Here is a 19310-nt window from a genome sequence, read left to right as displayed (position 1 = left end):
CTTCCCACCTGCTGCTACCCACCCAATCAATTAACACAAAAGGAGCAAATCCTCTTGTGCAAAAAAAAAATAAAACAAAAACTTTAACTGAACAAAAACATCAAACTATTAAATGTGGTTTGCTGAATATCAGATCTCTCCTTTCGAAGTCTCTGTTAGTGAATGAGTTGATTTGTGATCATCATATTGATATATTTTGTCTTACAGAAACCTGGCTGCAGCAGGAGGATCATGTTAGCATTAATGAAGCAACTCCCTCTGACTGTTTAAATGTTCACGTTCCTCGAACCACAGGCAGAGGAGGAGTGGCAGCTATTTTCAGATCAGGGTTACTAATCAGTCCCAGACCCAAGATTAGTTTGAGCTCTTTTGAATCTCTGATTCTCAGTTTTTCCCACGCAAAGTGGAAATCACAGAAACCTCTTGTGTTTGTTGTTGTGTATCGTCCACCTGGCCCTTATTCTGAGTTTCTGTCTGAATTTGCAGAGTTTTTATCCCAGTTAGTGCTGAGTACAGAGTCATTGTAGTGGGTGACTTTAATATTCATGTAGATGTTGAAAATGATAGCCTGAATATGAACTTTAATTCTATATTAGACTCCATTGGATTTTCTCAGAGTGTTCACAGACTGACTCACTGCCTTAATCACACCCTTGATCTTGTGCTGACTTATGGCATTGACAGTGAACAGTTAACAGTGTTCCCTCATAACTCATTAAACATTTTTTGATAACCTTTGAGTTTACATGACTTGACTATACAGTTTCTGAGAAGAAATTTACATATAGAAGGTGTCTATCAGAGGATACTGCAACCAGATTTAAAGAATTAATTCCATCATCCTTTTCTTCAATGCCATGTGCAGATATGATAGAGGATGAATACCTAAACTTTACTCCAGCAACACTTGACTCTCTTGTTGACAGCACTATAGTTTCAATGCATACAGCACTGGACAATGTTGCCCCTCTGAAAAGGAAAGTAATCAGTCAGAAGAGGTTGGCTCCTTGGTATAATTCACAGCTGCGTGCTTTAAAGCAGACTGCAAGAAAGCTGGAGAGACAGTGGTGTTCCTCTAATTTAGAAGAGTCTCAATTAGTCTGGAAAGATAGTTTAATAACGTATAAGAAAGCCCTTCATAAAGCTACAACTGCTTATTATTCATCATTGATAGAAGAGAATAAGAACAATCCCAGGTTTCTTTTCAGCACTGTAGCCAGTCTGACAAAGAGTCCGAGCTCTGTTGAGCCACGTATTCCTTTAACTCTCAGCAGTGATGATTTCATGAGCTTCTTTATAAATAAAATTGTTTCTATTAGAGAGAAGATTGATGGAGTCCTTTCCTTTATTATCAGTGATGTATCATCAAGTACAGCAGCTTTAGAAGTATCTTTAGAACCTGATTTGTATTTAGACGGCTTCTGCCCAGTTGATCTCTCTGAACTAACAACAGCAATAGTCTCTTCTAAACCATCAACTTGTGTTTTAGACCCAATCCCAACCAGACTGTTCAAGGAGGTTTTCCCATTAATTGACACTTCCATGTTGGATTTGATCAATCTGTCTTTGTTGACAAGATATGTACCTCAGCCTTTTAAGGTTGCTGTAATTAAACCTTTACTTAAAAAACCTACTCTTGATTCAGAAGTGTTAGCTCATTATAGACCTATATCCAATCTCCCTTTTATGTCTAAAGTTCTTGAAAAAATAGTTGCAGCTCAGCTTTGTGATCACTTACACAGAAATAATCTGTTTGAAGAGTTTCAGTCAAGATTCAGAGTGCATCATAGCACAGAAACAGCACTGCTGAAAGTTACCAATGATCTCCTCTTAGCCTCTGATAGCGGACTTGTGTCTGTGCTTGTCCTGTTGGATCTCAGTGCTGCATTTGATACGGTCGATCACAGTATCTTATTACACAGACTTGAACATGTTATTGGGATTAAAGGAACTGCATTAGACTGGTTTAAGTCATATTTATCTGATAGATTTCAGTTTGTTCTTGTAAATGAAGAATCTTCCTCACACCAGAGTAAGTCATGGAGTTCCTCAGGGTTCTGTGCTTGGACCGATTCTTTTCACTTTATACATGCTTCCATTAGGTAACATTATTAGACAGCATGGCATAAATTTCCATTGCTATGCTGATGATACTCAGTTGTACTTATCTATAAAACCAGATGAACCCAATAGGTTGGTCAGACTACAAGCATGTCTTAAAGACATAAAGACCTGGATGACTCAGAACTGTCTGCTTCTAAATTCAGACAAAACTGAAGTCGTTATCTTTGGACCTGAGCGCTCTAGGGAGAGATTGTCTAGCTATATAGTTACTTTAGATGGTATTTCCTTGGCTTCTAGTTCTACAGTGAGGAACCTTGGAGTTATGTTTGACCAGAATTTATCATTTGACTGCATATAAAACAGGTTTCTAGGACTGCTTTTTTTCATCTTCGTAATATTGTTAAAATCAGGAACATCTTGTCTCAGAGTGATGCAGAAAAACTAGTCCATGCATTTGTTACTTCAAGATTGGACTACTGTAATTCTTTATTATTGGGCTGTCCCACATAGGCCAGTTGATCCAAAATGCTGCAGCCAGAGTTTTGATGAGAACTAACAGGAGAGATCATATTTCTCCAGTTTTAGCTTCTCTTCATTGGCTCCCTGTTAAATTCAGAATAGAATTTAAGATTCTTCTCCTCACATATAAAGCTCTTAATGACCGAGCTCCATCATATCTTAAAGATCTCATTATAAGATATTTTCCTAACAGAGCACTTTGTTCCCAAACTGCAGGTTTACTTGAGGTTCCCAGAGTTTCTAAAAGTAGAATGGGAGGCAGAGCCTTCAGTTATCAGGCCCCTCTCTTGTGGAATAAGCTGCCAGTAAATGTCCGGGAAGCAGACACCCTTTCCACTTTTAAGACCAGGCTTAAAACTTTCCTTTTTGATAAAGCTTATAGTTAGGGATGGCTCAGGGGATCCTGAAACATCCCATAGTTAAGCTGTCTATAGGCCTAGACTGCTGGGGGAGCTCATCTGTCACACCTTTCCTCACTTTACTCTCTTTTTCCCCTGTTTAATTTCTCAAATGATATAATATGCACATGTGACATTATTGTGGTCATTAATTCGTGTCTCCCTGTTCCAACAGATATCCTTTGAATGGTGTTACAGTGGTTTCCCCCCCCTTTTCTGTCTTCTCAAACCCCAGCTGGTCGAGGCGGATGGCCACCCTTCCTGAGTCTGGTTCTGCCAGAGGTTTCGTCCTGTTAAAAGGGAGTCGTTCCTTTCCACAGTCGCCTCAGGCATGCTCAGGACGGGAGATTGGACTGAAGACAAGTTTCGGTGCAATCTGTTGGTTTCCTTAGCTAGGAAATTGTTTTTGAATTGGCTCTATATGAACGAATTGGATTATTTTATAAATAATTATGATTACAATTCATTGAATTCCAATTGGCTTGAATTGGACTTTATTATCTAAGTGCCTCGAGATGACATTTGTTGTATTTGGCACTATATAAATAAAAATGAATTGAATTGAATTGAATTATATCAGTTATTGATGAACTGATGGTGGTTTATGATGCCATCTGAGGGATCACAGGTGTCCAACTTAGGCTTGCTCCCTTGCCCTTTTCACACTGAAATTACTCCAGAATACTTGAATGTTTAAGCATATTCTGCACTGTACATGTAGATTTATATAAAATCCCTTCCAATCTTTTTATGAAGAACATTGTTTTTTAACATTTAAACTACTTTGCATTTGTTGAAAAACTGTCAATCTTCTACCCATCTTTCAACCTTAAATACTCATCCTTTCATGGATATTTCTACCAAATTATGATTAAAATCACCTGTTTAAAACAACAGAATATTTCAAACCTCATCACTAGCCCTAAATTTCCTACATCTCAATCTTTTTTCGGAATGAGGAGAAAACTTTATTTAATTCAGTGCTTCTTTCCTGGTGTTCCTCTCTGGGTGGATAGTTAATGGATCAGTTTCCTCTTGCTGTTACTTTACCAAATTCTTGGTCAGAACATTTTCCTTCACACGTATTATCTTCATACAGAGGCCCAGCTAACTCTCATTGAACCAAGTCAGTGCTAAAGTGTTGCCAGACTCATCTGCAGGCAATAAGAGAAATGTTATGGTGTCTTCAGTAACTGTAGGGCAGAGGCGCTTCATCTTTAGCAGGGTGAGTAAGTTTAGGGTTTTGAGGATTGATGCACGGACACAAATTTTGATAAAGTGACAGAAAATGCACGGGAAATACATTTGTGACTTCTCTGAGCCTTATAATAAAATTGTGTTTAACAACTTGACGACAGGAGTATTTCAATGGTTTAAAATTGTGTGTCAAATTGCATGTCTGCCTATTAATTAAAAATTGGATTGACTGGAGTGTGAGAGAGCAGTGAGAATGCAGCATTGAAGCTTTCTGTGCACTTAACAACACTGCAGGGCTGATATAAAGCCTCTAAGTTACATGTGTATGCAGTCTCTCTTGGTATTTGATGTCCCCCTTTCTGGAGTCTCACTCTGAAATGCAAAACAGTGACTGAGAATTTATAAGCTCATAAACACTGTGTTTAATAAGAGCAGCTTGTATGGAAGTTTCTGTGGAAATGATTGATACAGTTTTACGCACACACAAGAGGCTTGTTTCATATCAACAGCCAGCTCTGAGGTCAGGGAGACTGAGTCATCCATCTGTCTCCAGCAGGGTGTGTCCCACTGCACCAACAGGACACACAATCCCTCTCACCGCACTGTAGCACACACGTAGAATAAGCTGTATACGAACATGTCACAGTGAGTAAGTCATTTATGAATTAACTGGTTCAAAAAGTGGTTCTGTGAAGTGGTTTAAAGCCACAGTGTGACTACAGGGTGAAAGAACAATTCATTCTGTGCCTATGTTTGTTGGAGCAGGATTTTCATTTCACAAGGAGACATTTCCATCCGAAGATAAAAGTTTTTTTCTTTCCTTTTTTCTTGTTTTTTGGTCCAAAATTATACAGCTATTCAGGTTGGGAGACAACGTGGGGTTAAAGGTCAATGAAGACCCTCATCCACTCATTTATCTCCTCCCATCTGGACTACTGCAATGGTGTCCTGTCTGGGCTACCCAGTAAGGCCCTTGACAGGTTGCAGTATGTTCAAAACTCAGCTGCCAGGGTGCTAACTCACACCAAGCCCTGGCAGCACATCACCCCCATCCTAAAGCAACTTCACTGGCTCCCAGTCAAAGCACGCGTCACCTATAAAATCCTTCTCTTGACCTACAAATCTCTCCACTCATTTGCACCTAAGTACATCTCTGATCTCCTCCACCCCTACTCCCAGTCACGGCTTCTGCGCTCCTCAGACAAGGACCTACTTTCCGTTCCTACCAGACTAAATACATATGGAAATAGGGCCTTTTGTTCAACAGCCCCTACCCTATGGAACAATCTGCCACTTCACATCCGTTCTGCCCCCTCTCTACTACAGTTCAAAAAGAATCTAAAAACACATCTCTTCTCCATGTCCTATTCTTCTTAAACACATCCCTCCGGCCCTACCCTTCCCCCCTTCTTTTCTCTTGTTAAGCGACCTTGGGTACCCTGAAAGGCGCTATATAAGTATTATTATTATTATTATTAATGAAATACTTCTTCTTAAATTCACGCTCCAGCATTTATTGATTATTTTATAAACTCACGTGTTCCCCAGGATTATACATTTTGAAGTTTTTGCAACAAAAGAAACCTCTCATGGTCTTAAGATGGCCTGGCACCACCTCTTCCCCATTCAGTGAATTGAGAGCAATGAAAGTGGTCCCATTGGCATTTCTGCCCCACCAGCAGATGACACTGGTCTTTCCTGTTTACTCTGATGCTGTTTGCTCTGTTTAACACTTTTAATATTGTGGTAATTCAACCATAAATGCTCAACTCCGGCGTCTCAGCTCTCAGTCTTTGCTTTCTTGAGCGCTACCTCTGCTAGCTTCAGGCTCTCACAGTTCAAAAGTTTCCAACTTGCTCAGCAGAGTGCTCAGCCAGGATCTCTGAAGCTTCCCTAACTAGCTCTTGAGTAAAATAGGAGTCATGGGAATCCCTTGGCTGGGAACTGGCTGTTTGACTAAGAGGTGGCTTTCCTAGCTTGGTAAGCTCACAGCTCCAGAAGTCCCTCTTGTTTTTTGTATCTACCAGCTGAGCATTGGGGGGAACTATTTCGGCTTGCTCCTGTGGTCATGGTGAAGCAACTCCTGGCTAGTTCTTGGCGGAGCTTGAGGATCCTGAGCTCTCAGCTGAGCAAACCTAAGTTGACCTGGTTTTCAACCAGCTCCAGATCCCTGCTGCTCGCTTGACTGACTGAGAGCAGCCATAAATCTTCTGTTTTCTACTCAAGGCATATGTTAGCAGTCTATGAAGTTATGCAGGATATGCATTAAAGATTTGTGATTTAGATGCTTGTAAAGTTAAAGTCTGTATAATTTAGGATGATCTACTGGCAGAACCACAATAAGGTATTGACAGTTTTGTTTTCATTGGTGTGTCAAAATGTGAACTATAAAGTCTTGTGTTTATTACCTGAGAACAAGTAATTTATCTGAAAAGATGCTCCAGAGGCCCCTCTGCTTTACTGCACTTTAACTAAATGTCACTATATCGCACACACTAGACCTTTAAGTATTATTTTTATGTTTGTATAAAGATGGAAAAAATACCAGCTTTTTTCAAAACTTGGCAACACCCTAAAACTCAACAGTTCTAACTTGTCATCAAAACAGGCAACATTTTAACATAAATTAATGAGCTTCCACTCTTTGTGCCAAGCTCACCTAGTTTTATACACTTCAGACATGAGGGAAACTTTCAGTGTGCCACAAGAACTTTGATAATTTAAGAAGATTTTACATTAGGTTATATTTGTTCTGTCTATGACCAACTTGATAGGTAAGTAACTTAGGTTGTGCCAAATTTCTTTAAATGTGATGATGATCACAGTGTCCTGAACAGGGAGTAAGGGTGGCAGCAAAAGAAGAACATTCACAGAGAACAAGAGAAAGCGAGTGAGATGGAAAAGGAGGACGGGCTGGTGCAGCGGATTCTGTGGTGTTCAGACTAATTCAGAGTGGCCTCTGTTGCTATTCAGCCATGTGCCCAACACAGCCTCCTGCATCATCCCCACAGACTGCAACAACTGAAACCGAACTGAAATTTTTTTTACGAAAAACACCTCTTTGCCCTGGTTGGCTGTTTTTTTATTTATTTAATTGGTTTAAAACTATTTAATAGCTTTAAAACTTTAAAACCTTCCATCCATCTTTACATTGACACATTGAAGTCAAGTAGAAGATTTTATCATGTGCAAAATCCATCCAACTTTAGAATGAAATTGGTGTCCATAGTTACTGTTGTGTCTTCATGAGATGCAGACACAAACAGGTGGTAACCACCACTAAGAAGGGACGAGCTGGCTTTGCTAGTTACATATTGTAAGTTATTTAACAAAATTCAAAGGCAATGAGCTGCAAAGCAGAAACATCGACTGCCACTGCATCAGACGACCTGACCAAAACCCAGCTGGGGTTGTTCTGGGTATGCAGAGGCCATAGACTGCATATATAAGATTATTTCACCCAGAGTTCTGTGTACTGCTGTGAAGCCTAAAGTTCAACCATCCTGGGTTTTTGGAGCCCAAATAGATGCATAAGGAATGTATCTGAAAAAGTACACACGGATCCTATACATTATATGGGTATCTCAACATTTACACAAAACTTTGTGCTGTAATATTGGACATTTTAACATGGAGCCATGAGAAATGACTTGCTTTTGGAGTCAGGGCTTTACACCAAAACAATGTTGGGAAACAGACGCAGAGTGTGGGCCAACTGCTGCCCACCTAATACAATCTATGCCTGCACAAGAGGACATAAACCACCAGTGCAGAAACGGGCAGTTGTACGAACGTTATGCAATAGGGGAAATCAGAAGGCCACTTAGATATTTTTAAAAGATGCAAGCATAGCAGCATTTGCATCAAGTAGCCATTTGGAAATTTGAATTGAATTGAATTATGATTATTATTAATTAATTGAATTCCAATTGGCTTGAATTGGACTTACTATCTAAGTGCCTTGAGATGACATTTGTTGTATTTGGCGCTATATAAATAAAACTGAATTGAAATGAAAGTTTTTGGCTTTTTCTTGTTGGCTTCATCCTCAGGCTAATAGGTTGTTGCTTGATCAAAGCGGGCAGCCAACAAGTACTCAGCATGTGAGAACTAGAAAGCTTTGTTACTGAAGCAATGCATTATTTATGATAACTAAAGGCAGAAATATTTTTATCTGCAGCAAAAGGATATCAGAAACTGTTTACCAGCATTTCTGAAGAGACTCCAACACAACCGTCACAGGCCAGAAGTACTCTGTGCTGAAAGATCACTGGACTCCTGGGACAAAGGTAGGAGTCTCTGTTTGGATCAGTGACAATTACAGCTCAAATACTGTTAGTATAGGGTGGATGGGCGTTTTATGCCAGATGTTAAAATTTTTTAATGTTCTTTTTGCCATCAAATACTCCAACCCAGGACATCAGTTGTTGCAGTCATGTTACTCCTGGATTGTGTTTCATTGTAGCTGTTGATTTAAACCAAACAGACCACAGATCTGCCTTACCAAGTTCCCTCCCTCATGTTAACCTACCAGAGGAAGGAATGCCCAGGACATTGTTGACAGTTACATCCTTATTTTGGTCTGTTAGACCATGTTCACCCCACTTGACCAAATGTTTTATTCAAATGGTTTTGGCTCAAAGATTTGAGGGACAAACACATCAACTTAATTTTACAATATTTTTTTCTGTGAAATGACAAATGATTTGAACAGCTGAACATATTGCTGCAGGATGGACTTTTCTGGAAGAAGGGTGGCCTTCTTGGGTACTGCTTTTACAGCAGATGTGTAAATGTGACCAAGAGCACTTTGCTAGTTGTTTCATGGGAAATCTAAAGCCTTCATTAAACAAAAAAAAAAAAAAAAAGGCTTTGATTAATCTGAAAATGAAAAACAATTTTTTTAGTTTAGCAAATAAATCCAAGTCTGTGGTTACATATTTGTCTTCTGAAAAACAGAAAAGACGAATCCCTGAGGCGTGTCCAGATTCCTCAATGAAAATGTAGCCATCTGCACAAACAAACAACTCAAAAGATTACAGGTTTGAGCATCAGGCAGTACAGAACCCGTCACAGTGAGGCAGCAGTCACAGCATCTTAGGAACCTCAAATGCAAAAGGTTGGAGGCAGTTTAGAGAGGATGCATGTTCATTGGTATGTTTGGTAAAATACGATACCCAAAAGAGAGCAAAAAGTATGCTGAACTAAACCACAACACACATTTTTTTTAATGATTTAAACATTTCCATCTTGTCTTTATTGACTCCTCTTAAACATACATTTATAATTCTCAAGCATTCACAGGACAGAAAGTAAAATGACACATTCAGTTTTCAAAAGCAATGCAAAAATGTACAATAAATCATATTCATGAACATACTGGCTCAGACCACTTAGCAAATCATGTCACAATATCCTGCCATCTTTATATCATCAATTTCATAAACACGATGTTAAACTCACAAAATGTAGATATGATAACAATTCCAATAAGCTTATAAGACATCTTTTTACATATTTGGGACCCACACAAAATAAAAAATACACATCTTAAATCGGGATTTTTAACAAACAAAACATAAAAATGATAATTCTCAAACCTGTCGTTTTTCAGTCCAAGTGCATACAAATCTGCTTTGAAACGTGCAACAATCAGCATCTTAGCTCGTCCTTAAACTCAGTTTGCTGCAGCATTCTGTGGATAAATCCAGGAGTTGTTGATTTCCACTGATTTAATCAGTTTATCAATGCACTCAAAGCATTGAAACCTGTATGAAACCAGTTTGACTTCGAGTTCACTTGGTGAACCTGCTCGTCAAAGTCTCAGATAACAAGTTTTATTCCAACCTGAGAATGCACCACTATGGCATACTAGAAACTAATTTGGATGTTTCAGTTGCATTTCTGTGCCCGTAATACAACTCTGACAATCTAAAACAAGGCAAGTTGCTACAATTTGCAAGTTGACAGCGATACGGTGGTTAGATCTGTAGAACCCAATTGGTGAGTGACTGAAAATGACAAATATATCCGCGATAATTTGCAGGTGGTTGGGTTTAAAAAAAAAAAAAAATCACATGACCCTTTCAGTTGAACACCCACTTCGGTGACTGTGTGCATTTAAAACTAAACAGCTTCCACAGAAAACATGAAGCGCCATGTGATCTACCTGTTGATCCATTTCTTAACGGGTCAGGATGACATGAGCTGGATTTGAACCTCAGAACTTAAAAAAAAGAAAAAGAAAAATAATTAATACGGGTAAGAAGATAAACTAGTTCTGCTGCATATTTAACTATCAAAAAATAAGAGTCACATGCACCCACAGTCCCTTTGGCTTGCAAACCAACAATCAGATGCACTTAAAAAGTGGAGAGGGCTAACAAAGTGCAACACTATTCCTACAGTAAGTACTACCCAACCTGCTGTTGCATAAACACAGGAATGTGAAGATGCTACAAACACTCTCAGGAATGATTCCTGTGCTCCTCCAGATTCTCAGTGTCTGTGTTATATGACATCTCCGACCATCACTCTCCACATGAGTGAGTCCGAACTCGCCATCGTCAAGTGTAGTTCCACCCCTGATCGCCTCAACACAAAGTGCATAACTCAAAACATTTTACAGTCTGTGGATGAATGTTTCCACCAGCTTTAAACACATGCACGGTCTGATTTCTGACACCGCTTACTTCCACAGGTTCCACCTCTCTCCAAGCAGGACGCGCGTCAGAGTAAACACAAACAGCTAGTTTGTTCACATCCTAAACACAACTTTAGTGGTGCTTTGTCATCACAGCTCTATTAAACTTCATTTCCAAAACAATAGGACCAAAAAAAATAAATAAATTTGCTGTATTGTTTAACAGATGCATTTCTTTTCTTTTTTTACTCTGCAAAGCCCCATTCAGACACTTCTCATTTTTAATTATTACCTGCCCTGCTCGGTGGCCTGGACTGTTCTCTGTGAATGTCTCCCCCAGCAATAAAGCAAACTGCAGCTCCCTTCAGTCATGTAAGTCTTGCCAGAATCCACATGTTTGTATTTTAAAGTGGGAAGATGTTGGACCTGCCATATCTGCCGTCAGAGAGGTGTAGCAGTTTACATGGAGTACGGAGGCAACAGAACTTCTTGTCTCATCACAATCCAGTGCCAATTTTACACAGCAATGCTTCAAAACTTGGTTCCATGTAGCGCATGCTTTGATTAAAAATGACTTATAGGCACTGGTTTAGTCTCAGAAACGGCACGAAAGTAAGTTCTTCAGTTAGGTAGAAAATATGTTTGCGTGCAAATTAACATGCATCGACTTGCAACACTTTGCAGGGTCAGCCGTTTCTTCTCTGTAGAGCAGCAGGGACCAAGGAATGAAATATCTGGAGGATGAGCAGCAGCCTACAGCACAGAAGAGAAAAAGTTTAATTGGCTGTCAATTTAAAAGGACAAATGTCATACTCTTTTTTTTTCCACAAGCTAACACAATTTCCTGAGGTCTTAATGAGAGATTTATGCCATACTTTGGTCTAAATAACACAGAGGGGGAGTACAGAAGCTTCTTTTTCAACCAATATCTTATAAAATACAATAATTTTACAAAATACTGTAAGTCTATTAAAGCAGACCATTTTAGGGTGGAACACATTGTGGAACAAGAGAGCATCCAGTAAATAACCTTAAAGCTCAGACCACACACCAAACTGATCAGATTTTACACTCAAATACCTAAAATTCCCTCATCTGCAGTAGGAACCATGGACATTTAAGTAGGCTATTGATCCCTCTGTCAGGCACAATCTCATTTTGAGTCGTGTTGAATGGCCCAGCTTTTCAAACACCCACCACAGAATAAAAACAGCAGCCGGCCGAAAATAAGAGCGCCATCGAGAACTCACGTCGCAATTCCTCAGTCGCATATCAATCCCATAATAAACTCTGGACTTCCCTGATACTCATTCCTCTGTTAAGTTTTCAGCAGACAACATTAAGAAATGTTGCTTCCACGGCCAATATTTAACTGATGATTGCGGTTACCAGTGCTGTACTGATGGTGCAGAGTTTATGAGATCCGACAGGTAATTCAAACTGTAAGTTATTACAGTTATTTGTGTTAAATTGACTACATAACTAATGATGAGATTGGATGTTCATTGCAAGAAAAAAAGAATTTAAATGTTCCACTTCACAATCAGCATCGTTTGAAGTTAGGAGGAGATGAAGGAATATCGCACTGAATGTTACATTTTTTAGATATAGGATGCCCAAAACAAGATGCAAGATTGTGTGTCTGGGTTTTTTTTTTGTTGTTGTTGTTGTCGTTCCAGTTGGTGGTGACATAATGTGCTTAAAGCGATACAATGTAACTTCTCAAAAAGCCCACTCTGGAGCTCCCCCTACAGGCTTGGAGGTAATGTACGGTCACACTGTCGTAAATACAACACCCTTTCACTTTCACTTTTCACGTTTGTTGACGAACCGGCGAGGAGTTAAGGCTGAGTTATACTTCTTTTAACTGCCCTTGCGCTTGCGTCTTGCGCGTATGTTAATGGCTCGAGACGTTTATACTTCATTTTGCTTTGTCGGCGGTTGCGTGTGCTGCATGGCGATTCACCGCCAGGACAGTAGGTGGAGTAGCGGGTTTTTTCAATGACAAGCCTACTACGATGAAAGGAAATTCACCGCCAGGAGCTCTTCAGCAAGTCTCTCTTCCATAGATTCATGCTTCTTCTTCTTCTTGTAAATAGCCGGTATTTTGTCAGATTTTCAACACCTTGGGGGTCTAAATGACTACTTTCTCGCCTGAAAATGTTTCAAATGTTGCTAAAGTTATATATTTACAGAGTTTAGCCTATAGCTTAAGGGAAATCAGCTTTTCAGGCCGGCTGATTTCGGCTCGGGCAGGAGTGAAGTGCACTGTGTGTAAACGCTCTGCATACTGTCAGATCGATCAAGTAGTAGGCGGTTTCGACCACAGCCAGTGGCTTGCGCTTGCGTCTTGCGTGAAGTTTAGAAAATTGAGGTGACACACGCAAGCACGCAAGGGGGGGCTTGCAACCGCGCAAGGGCTTGCGTTGCTGCTTGTGTTGCGTCTTGCGTTACCGACTATAAACCAGGCTTTAGAAGGTGCAAGCTATGTCGACCCAGAAGGTAAGAGTGATCAAATGTACCTGGGAGCGTGAGAGGGGTCTATTTGTTTTTGCGGTAGGTGTGCCAGAAAGCAAGTCAAAGTACTTCCGCTCAGCTCCCGGGCCGCCACCGGGCCGCTCCAGCAAAGTTACATAGCGCAGTTTTTCCAACTCAGACCCCCGAAGGGCATAGGAGACAGGCCAATCGTAATATTAGAACTCGTTCTAGCCACACAAATTTTTTCAAGCTGGTATTTTAAGGTAGAAATGTTACATAGTATTGCTTTAAATATATACTTTCAAACACACACACAAAAAAAGATTTTTTTCCATAAAATGTAAATAAAAAACACAAATAGTGAGGTATTTGATATACTGCGTGGGTTTTGTGAGAGTAGCTGGTTATACTCTGTATTCCTCTTAAAATGAACAGTCATTGTGTGTCTCTAAAATCCCCGCCATTAGTTTCAACATTTAATGGCGGAAAAAAAGTGACAAATGACTCTTTGTGTAAAAAGTATGTCATTTATGGACTTCTTAGAGACCATTTCCAGCCACAGATTAGACATTTGGTGACTTAGTGAGTATTTCCATATGCAGGAGTGTTTATGTGGGATGAAATCAAAATACAGCGTGTCAGCTCCTCAGCATTAAAGTCACTGTGGCATGCGGTTGCATTTTTCCATACCTTAGTTCCACAAATACAAAATGATCCTGATTATAATCAGCCCCCTCTACACATCGCAACATCCGCTTTTTAAGCAAAAAAAAAAAACTGAAGATAGGAAAACCTCATCAGACTAGTGTTTGTGAAAGATCCCAAGATAACAGCAGTCAAAGGATGAGGGGAGTCTTATCTCTCCTAAAAGTGAAACTCCCACATCTGTGTAACTTGTTTCATGTTACGAGAGCAGGTAGTTCATCTGGCCACTCGGTCTCATTATGCTCTTCCATCCAAATTATCTTCTCCTCCCGTTACTTTTCTTTTGTAACGGCTCATCATCACATTATGTAATTACTGGTTGTTAAACACACAGACAACTGGACACTGAGATTACCATCTTAAAAAAGGAGCATAAAGACAGTATAAGGCTTCAACTATTCTGCCGGACATGAAAACTCCACATCGTCACGGTGTTTTTGGAGATAGTCTGTCCTTTTCAGACAGAATGCTACAACTGTACTCTGACAGCAATCATTTACAACAGCTTAAACAGCTAAATGCAAGCAAAAAGTGAGCTTAAAAAAAAAAAAAAAAAAAAAAAAAAAAAAGTGATGCAGGCAGAACTAAAAGGTTAAATACTCTTTGCAGTAAATAGAAACAAACCATCCAGCCAGGCAGACAGACACAGAAAGCAGAAAATACAAACAAGCTGACATCGATGTAGGTTTAAACGTTTGTCTTAAGTTTGATAAAAATGCTGCAAGTCTACTTAGCAAACTTTATACACCTTGAACAAGTATTTGGCCACATCTTAGAAACGTGTTTCCATGTCAAATTTTAAAGATACAGGCGAAATGTAACAGAATATGTAATGCCGAGTGACAGTTCTTCCACGATTCCACACAAAACCCAGTAGTGAATGCAGATTAAGTAACATTCTGTCTGAAAGGCCTAAGAAAGGCCTACGTAGGTGTAGGTGGGTTAGTGCAGCGAGTCGATTCCCTTCTCTGCATGAGACTTTGTATTTTCCAAATGCTTTTTCTGAGATCATCTTAGGCATCCATTGTTCTTGGCTTTTTGATGGACTTCTATACAATTATACAACACAGCAGCTATAGCAGTAGGTCATTTACTTTTTGACATTTTTTACCCTTTTAACTTCCATTATTTCTTATATGAAACAAGACTAGTAGGGCCGAAATAGGAAGTCAACTTCAACAATGGTAGATATGACTGTTGAAAGCATTTCAGAGAAAAAATGCTTTAAGTCATATGTAAACATCTATTTGTACGAACTAGACATTTAAAATCAAATGTGTCCCTCCAGTATGAGATGCTCCTTCTTCAGTCACAGCTCTGCGGAGCACAGTGGTCTGTAGTTAAAGTTAAATATTTGGCAGTAGTGGAATCATTGTGTCACTGGGAGTTTTGGAGTATGCCTGTTGAGGATGTCACATTTTATAAGACGCGCTGTCATTATACCTCATCCCGCCGACGAGCTGTGTGGAAACATCACCCTGGGCGCCAGACTGGCCTTTCAGCAATACAATAATTACCCAGTGTAATGCATCAGTGTCAGTCGACCTCACTCCAAGCATCCTCAGACTAAATCCAATTTCAAAGCTACAACAAAAGTGGCATAAACTCTGCAGATCAGCATGTAGGTCCACTAAAAAATAAACTTACTCGTAAATCAGCTGGTCAAACATTATCGAATGATTGATCAAAACCAAACATGTGTACCATCACTTGTACCTCCATGTAGAGGACTGCATGAGGAGCTCATGTGTCCCAGTAGGTGGTTAAAACAATGACGGAGTCATTAAATAAAGTATATCATCAGGGCAAATGTCTCTGTTCTGAGCTTGTTTAACATGCTACAAAACAGCCCTAAATCTCCACCTTCATCTAAATAATTTAAAGCTCAAAATAGCCTTCAAATTCGTGCCAGCACACAGGCAAAAGTCACTAAAAACAAATAGCTGCTGATAAAACTTTCCCAGAATTAAATCATAAAGCAGAAATGTAATGTTTTCATCATGTTTTTTTTATATGGTTTAATTCAATGGTTTGACTGAGGCTCTTTTCATCATACTATCTGGTTGTGTCATGCTGTGCAGTGCTTCAATGGGAGCCAACTGAAGAGTTAGTGCCTCCAGTTGTTTATCCATGTGCTCATTTCCAAATGTTTTCCTCTGGATGTGAATCTACTTTGTTTCCCCTAATTTTGCAAGCAATTCACTTCAAATTTGAGCCACGTTTGGGTGGCGAGCTGACTCTTCTAGCACACTTAACACAGTTAACATGACATTGCACTGCACAACATGCTTGACAAGATTTAAGAACTGGTTTTGATTTTGTTGACGATGCAAAAAGATCCATCTAAATCTGTACTTGGGAGTGGCGAGTCTCTCAGGGGACGTGCCCACCCACCATATACTCCAGCTTGCCTGCTTCTCATTAAAGGGACACTATGTAATTTCTTCCCCCATCTAGTGGTGCAATTTTATTTTGCAAAGTTGAATGAATTTGCTCTCTAGCGCCTCACGTTTTCAAATGTGCGCTGCAACTTCTTGAACTACGGCAAGCGGAATGTGTCAAGATTCAAGAAGCTATAGCTTCAGACTCAAGGTCCATACAAACAAAAAGAAATCAAGACACACAGTACAAAGGATTATATAACACACATACAACAACACTATGAATACAGATGACAGATAACATGTCAGATAACATAACATCTCCTTTGGTGTGCAAGCAATGCAATTAGTCATATTCCGGGAGTTACCGGAAGTGACGTTGACGCAGCGTTAGCATTAGCCTGTGTTAGCAATAGGAGCATTAGCAGCGGTAAATAAACTCCCGGTAAACTTACAAACTTTCTAATGCCTCGTTTTGTGAGCTAAGAGCCTATGTGTACTACGGCAGAAGTTTGGTAACAATCAATGCATTATTAGTGGGATCATTTACGAGATAAAATCTATTTAGCATTTTTTTTTTTTTTTTTAAACTTTATTAGTAAATCAACAAAATAACAGTTTACAAATGTGAGCATAACGCCAAAAAGAAGATATCCAGGGGGAGCATAGGAATAATAATAAAAAGAAGAAGATGATGCACTTACAAAAAGAAAGCTAATGAACACAAAGACATATGTGCCAAGGAATAAAATCTATTTAGCATTAGCGGCTGTAATAAGCCATTTGGCGGAAATGACGTCACAATGACGTCATTTCTGCTTGTAGGCCTGGTGGGGAAATCGCGATTCGAAGTGCTTTATGTCCCTCGGCACTTCGTCATTTTTCATAGAGCGGAAGGACATGGCAGCCTCCATAGAGCTTACCTGCTCTATGTAGATACAGACAAGTTATTCTTCACTCAGGAGGATAAGTGAGATTTTTGACAGAGATCATTTTACACCAATGAGAACTAACTTATGAATGAATATGTTGATTTGAGCTAATAAATGACTTAATTTATTACATAGTGTCCCTTTAAGTCATGTACTAGTTAATTATAAATTAGTTTCACTTGTCTTAGTGAACTTATCTTGCATTGTAAACATAAGGTGACGTTCTAGATGTAAACAATGCAGAAACCAATCAAAAAACAAGGTTTCTTTTCTCTTATTCCTCCCCCCAAAAAATCCTTTCAGAATGCAAATAAGTACATTACCTTTTTCAAATGAGCTCAACAGGATGGTGAGCTCCTCCTGTGTGCAGTGGCTCGACATAGGCCAGGGCACTCTGCAAGGAGGTCAGGCAGTAGCCTTCCTCTCCTATCAAATAACTGAAACAGAGAAAAAGGTGTTAAAAATTAATCCTAACAAAACTAAACAAAACAAGCTAGGGATGACCACGAAAATTCCATCACAATTCCCAAAGAACTTCTATTCACTTTGTTTTCATCACCACATCAGCTTGTTTCTGATAGAAGGTAAAAAGGTCCAAACATCTCTGAACAACCTGATACTTGTCACACCGTGGTGAGGTTAAGTTGGGTTTTTGTCTCGTTTCATGTATTGTTTCGTCATTTCCTGTTTTATTTTGAAAGATTAACTTCCCTCTCGTTTCAGGTCACTTGCCCTTCCTCTCGTGCTCCAGTCTGATTGTGGTATGAATGATTCCACCTGTTTCCCATTACTCCTGTGTGCTTAAGAGTCTGCGTCTCCCCCTGTCTTGTGCCAGTGTGTTGTATCTGTCTCCGTATAGTGCATCATCCTAGCGTTTTTTCCCAAGCCCGTTTTCCCAAGCCCGTTTCCGAGTTCCCAGTGGTACTTTTCCTCGTAAGAGTGATTTTGTTTTTTCCTAGAGTAAGTTTTTGATAATATAGAACCTGTAAAAGTTACAGAGTTAATTTTTCTTATAGCCTTTTGTTTTCCCTCCTGAGTGGAGTGGACTCTTTTGTTTCTAAAATTTTCATAGCATATTTCCTCCGATTTCTAGGAGAGACTTTTTTTGTTTTCCTCCTCAGTAGGAGTGACATTTAGTTTAAAAATAAAGTTTCATGGTCTTTTGTTTTCTCCTCCGCTAGTGGAGTGATTTTGAGTTTTGATAATTTTTATAGAGATATACTTCTCCACTTTTTGGAAAGTATATTCGTAGAGTAATATTTCATAGCCCATTTAGCTTCTCTCACGAGGAACTGGTCGATCTGCTGCCTCAAATAAAAGTCTTGGAATAAAACCTCCTGCATCTGCGTCCTCCATTCTCTGGTCTTGACAATACTCATTCAGTGTTTTTTTTCCCCCCTCCATATTTAGAGATTTTATACACATTTCAAGGGTGGGGAGATTGATGACATGATGATTGTGATGAGTGAAGGGATTTTTCCAGATGCAGCTGACAAGAGGAAAGGAGGGTTGTGAGGAAAATCAACTCTGGTTGACCTTGAACTAATGAGAGCAAGACACGACACAGACTTCAGCCAAGATGCTGCGCTGCACGGATGAACACGGAGGAAGAGGACGAGAAAAAACTAAGCCTATCAATTCTAATCCTGAAATGATCAATATCAAATATGAAATATGGCTGATGTAGAGTTAGTTTGGCACAAAAATCCAGAAGTACATGCTTGAGCTTAATGTAAAACCAGAGTCACCACCCACGAGATGTACGCCGCTGCCAACCAGTCATCCTTCTCTGTTCAGTATTTACCTTTTGAATATTGAGTGCCACAACTCTATCATTTTGTTATAATAGACATGTGAGTGGAAGTTTTACAGTCTTATATCCTGAAACCATAATTGCTGCAGCCATGACATGGAGACACAAAACTTCAGTCACTATAAATGTGAACAAGGGGCCAAACAATGATGTAGTTAAGGCAAACTTGCATCAGGGTTC

At 39.5% G+C, this 19310-nt stretch overlaps 1 protein-coding gene across 1 annotated transcript in view; it reads right to left on the bottom strand.

Moving 5' to 3' along the window:
• Window positions 1-9427: 9427 nt before the first annotated feature.
• vps9d1 (VPS9 domain containing 1) overlaps window positions 9428-19310 on the bottom strand; it is a 39299-nt gene continuing 29416 nt past the window's right edge. Inside the window, exons 16-17 of the mRNA XM_075469325.1 lie at window positions 17641-17754; window positions 9428-11574 (exon numbers count right to left, since the gene is read on the bottom strand). Coding sequence (XP_075325440.1) covers window positions 17646-17754 — 109 coding nt within the window. The 3' untranslated portion in view covers window positions 9428-11574; window positions 17641-17645. The remainder of the gene's footprint in view (window positions 11575-17640; window positions 17755-19310) is intronic.

The sequence above is a fragment of the Odontesthes bonariensis genome, chromosome 7 (genome assembly GCF_027942865.1).
Source record: "Odontesthes bonariensis isolate fOdoBon6 chromosome 7, fOdoBon6.hap1, whole genome shotgun sequence".
Lineage (NCBI taxonomy): Eukaryota > Metazoa > Chordata > Actinopteri > Atheriniformes > Atherinopsidae > Odontesthes > Odontesthes bonariensis.
This window is presented reverse-complemented; position numbering and strand designations above follow the sequence as displayed.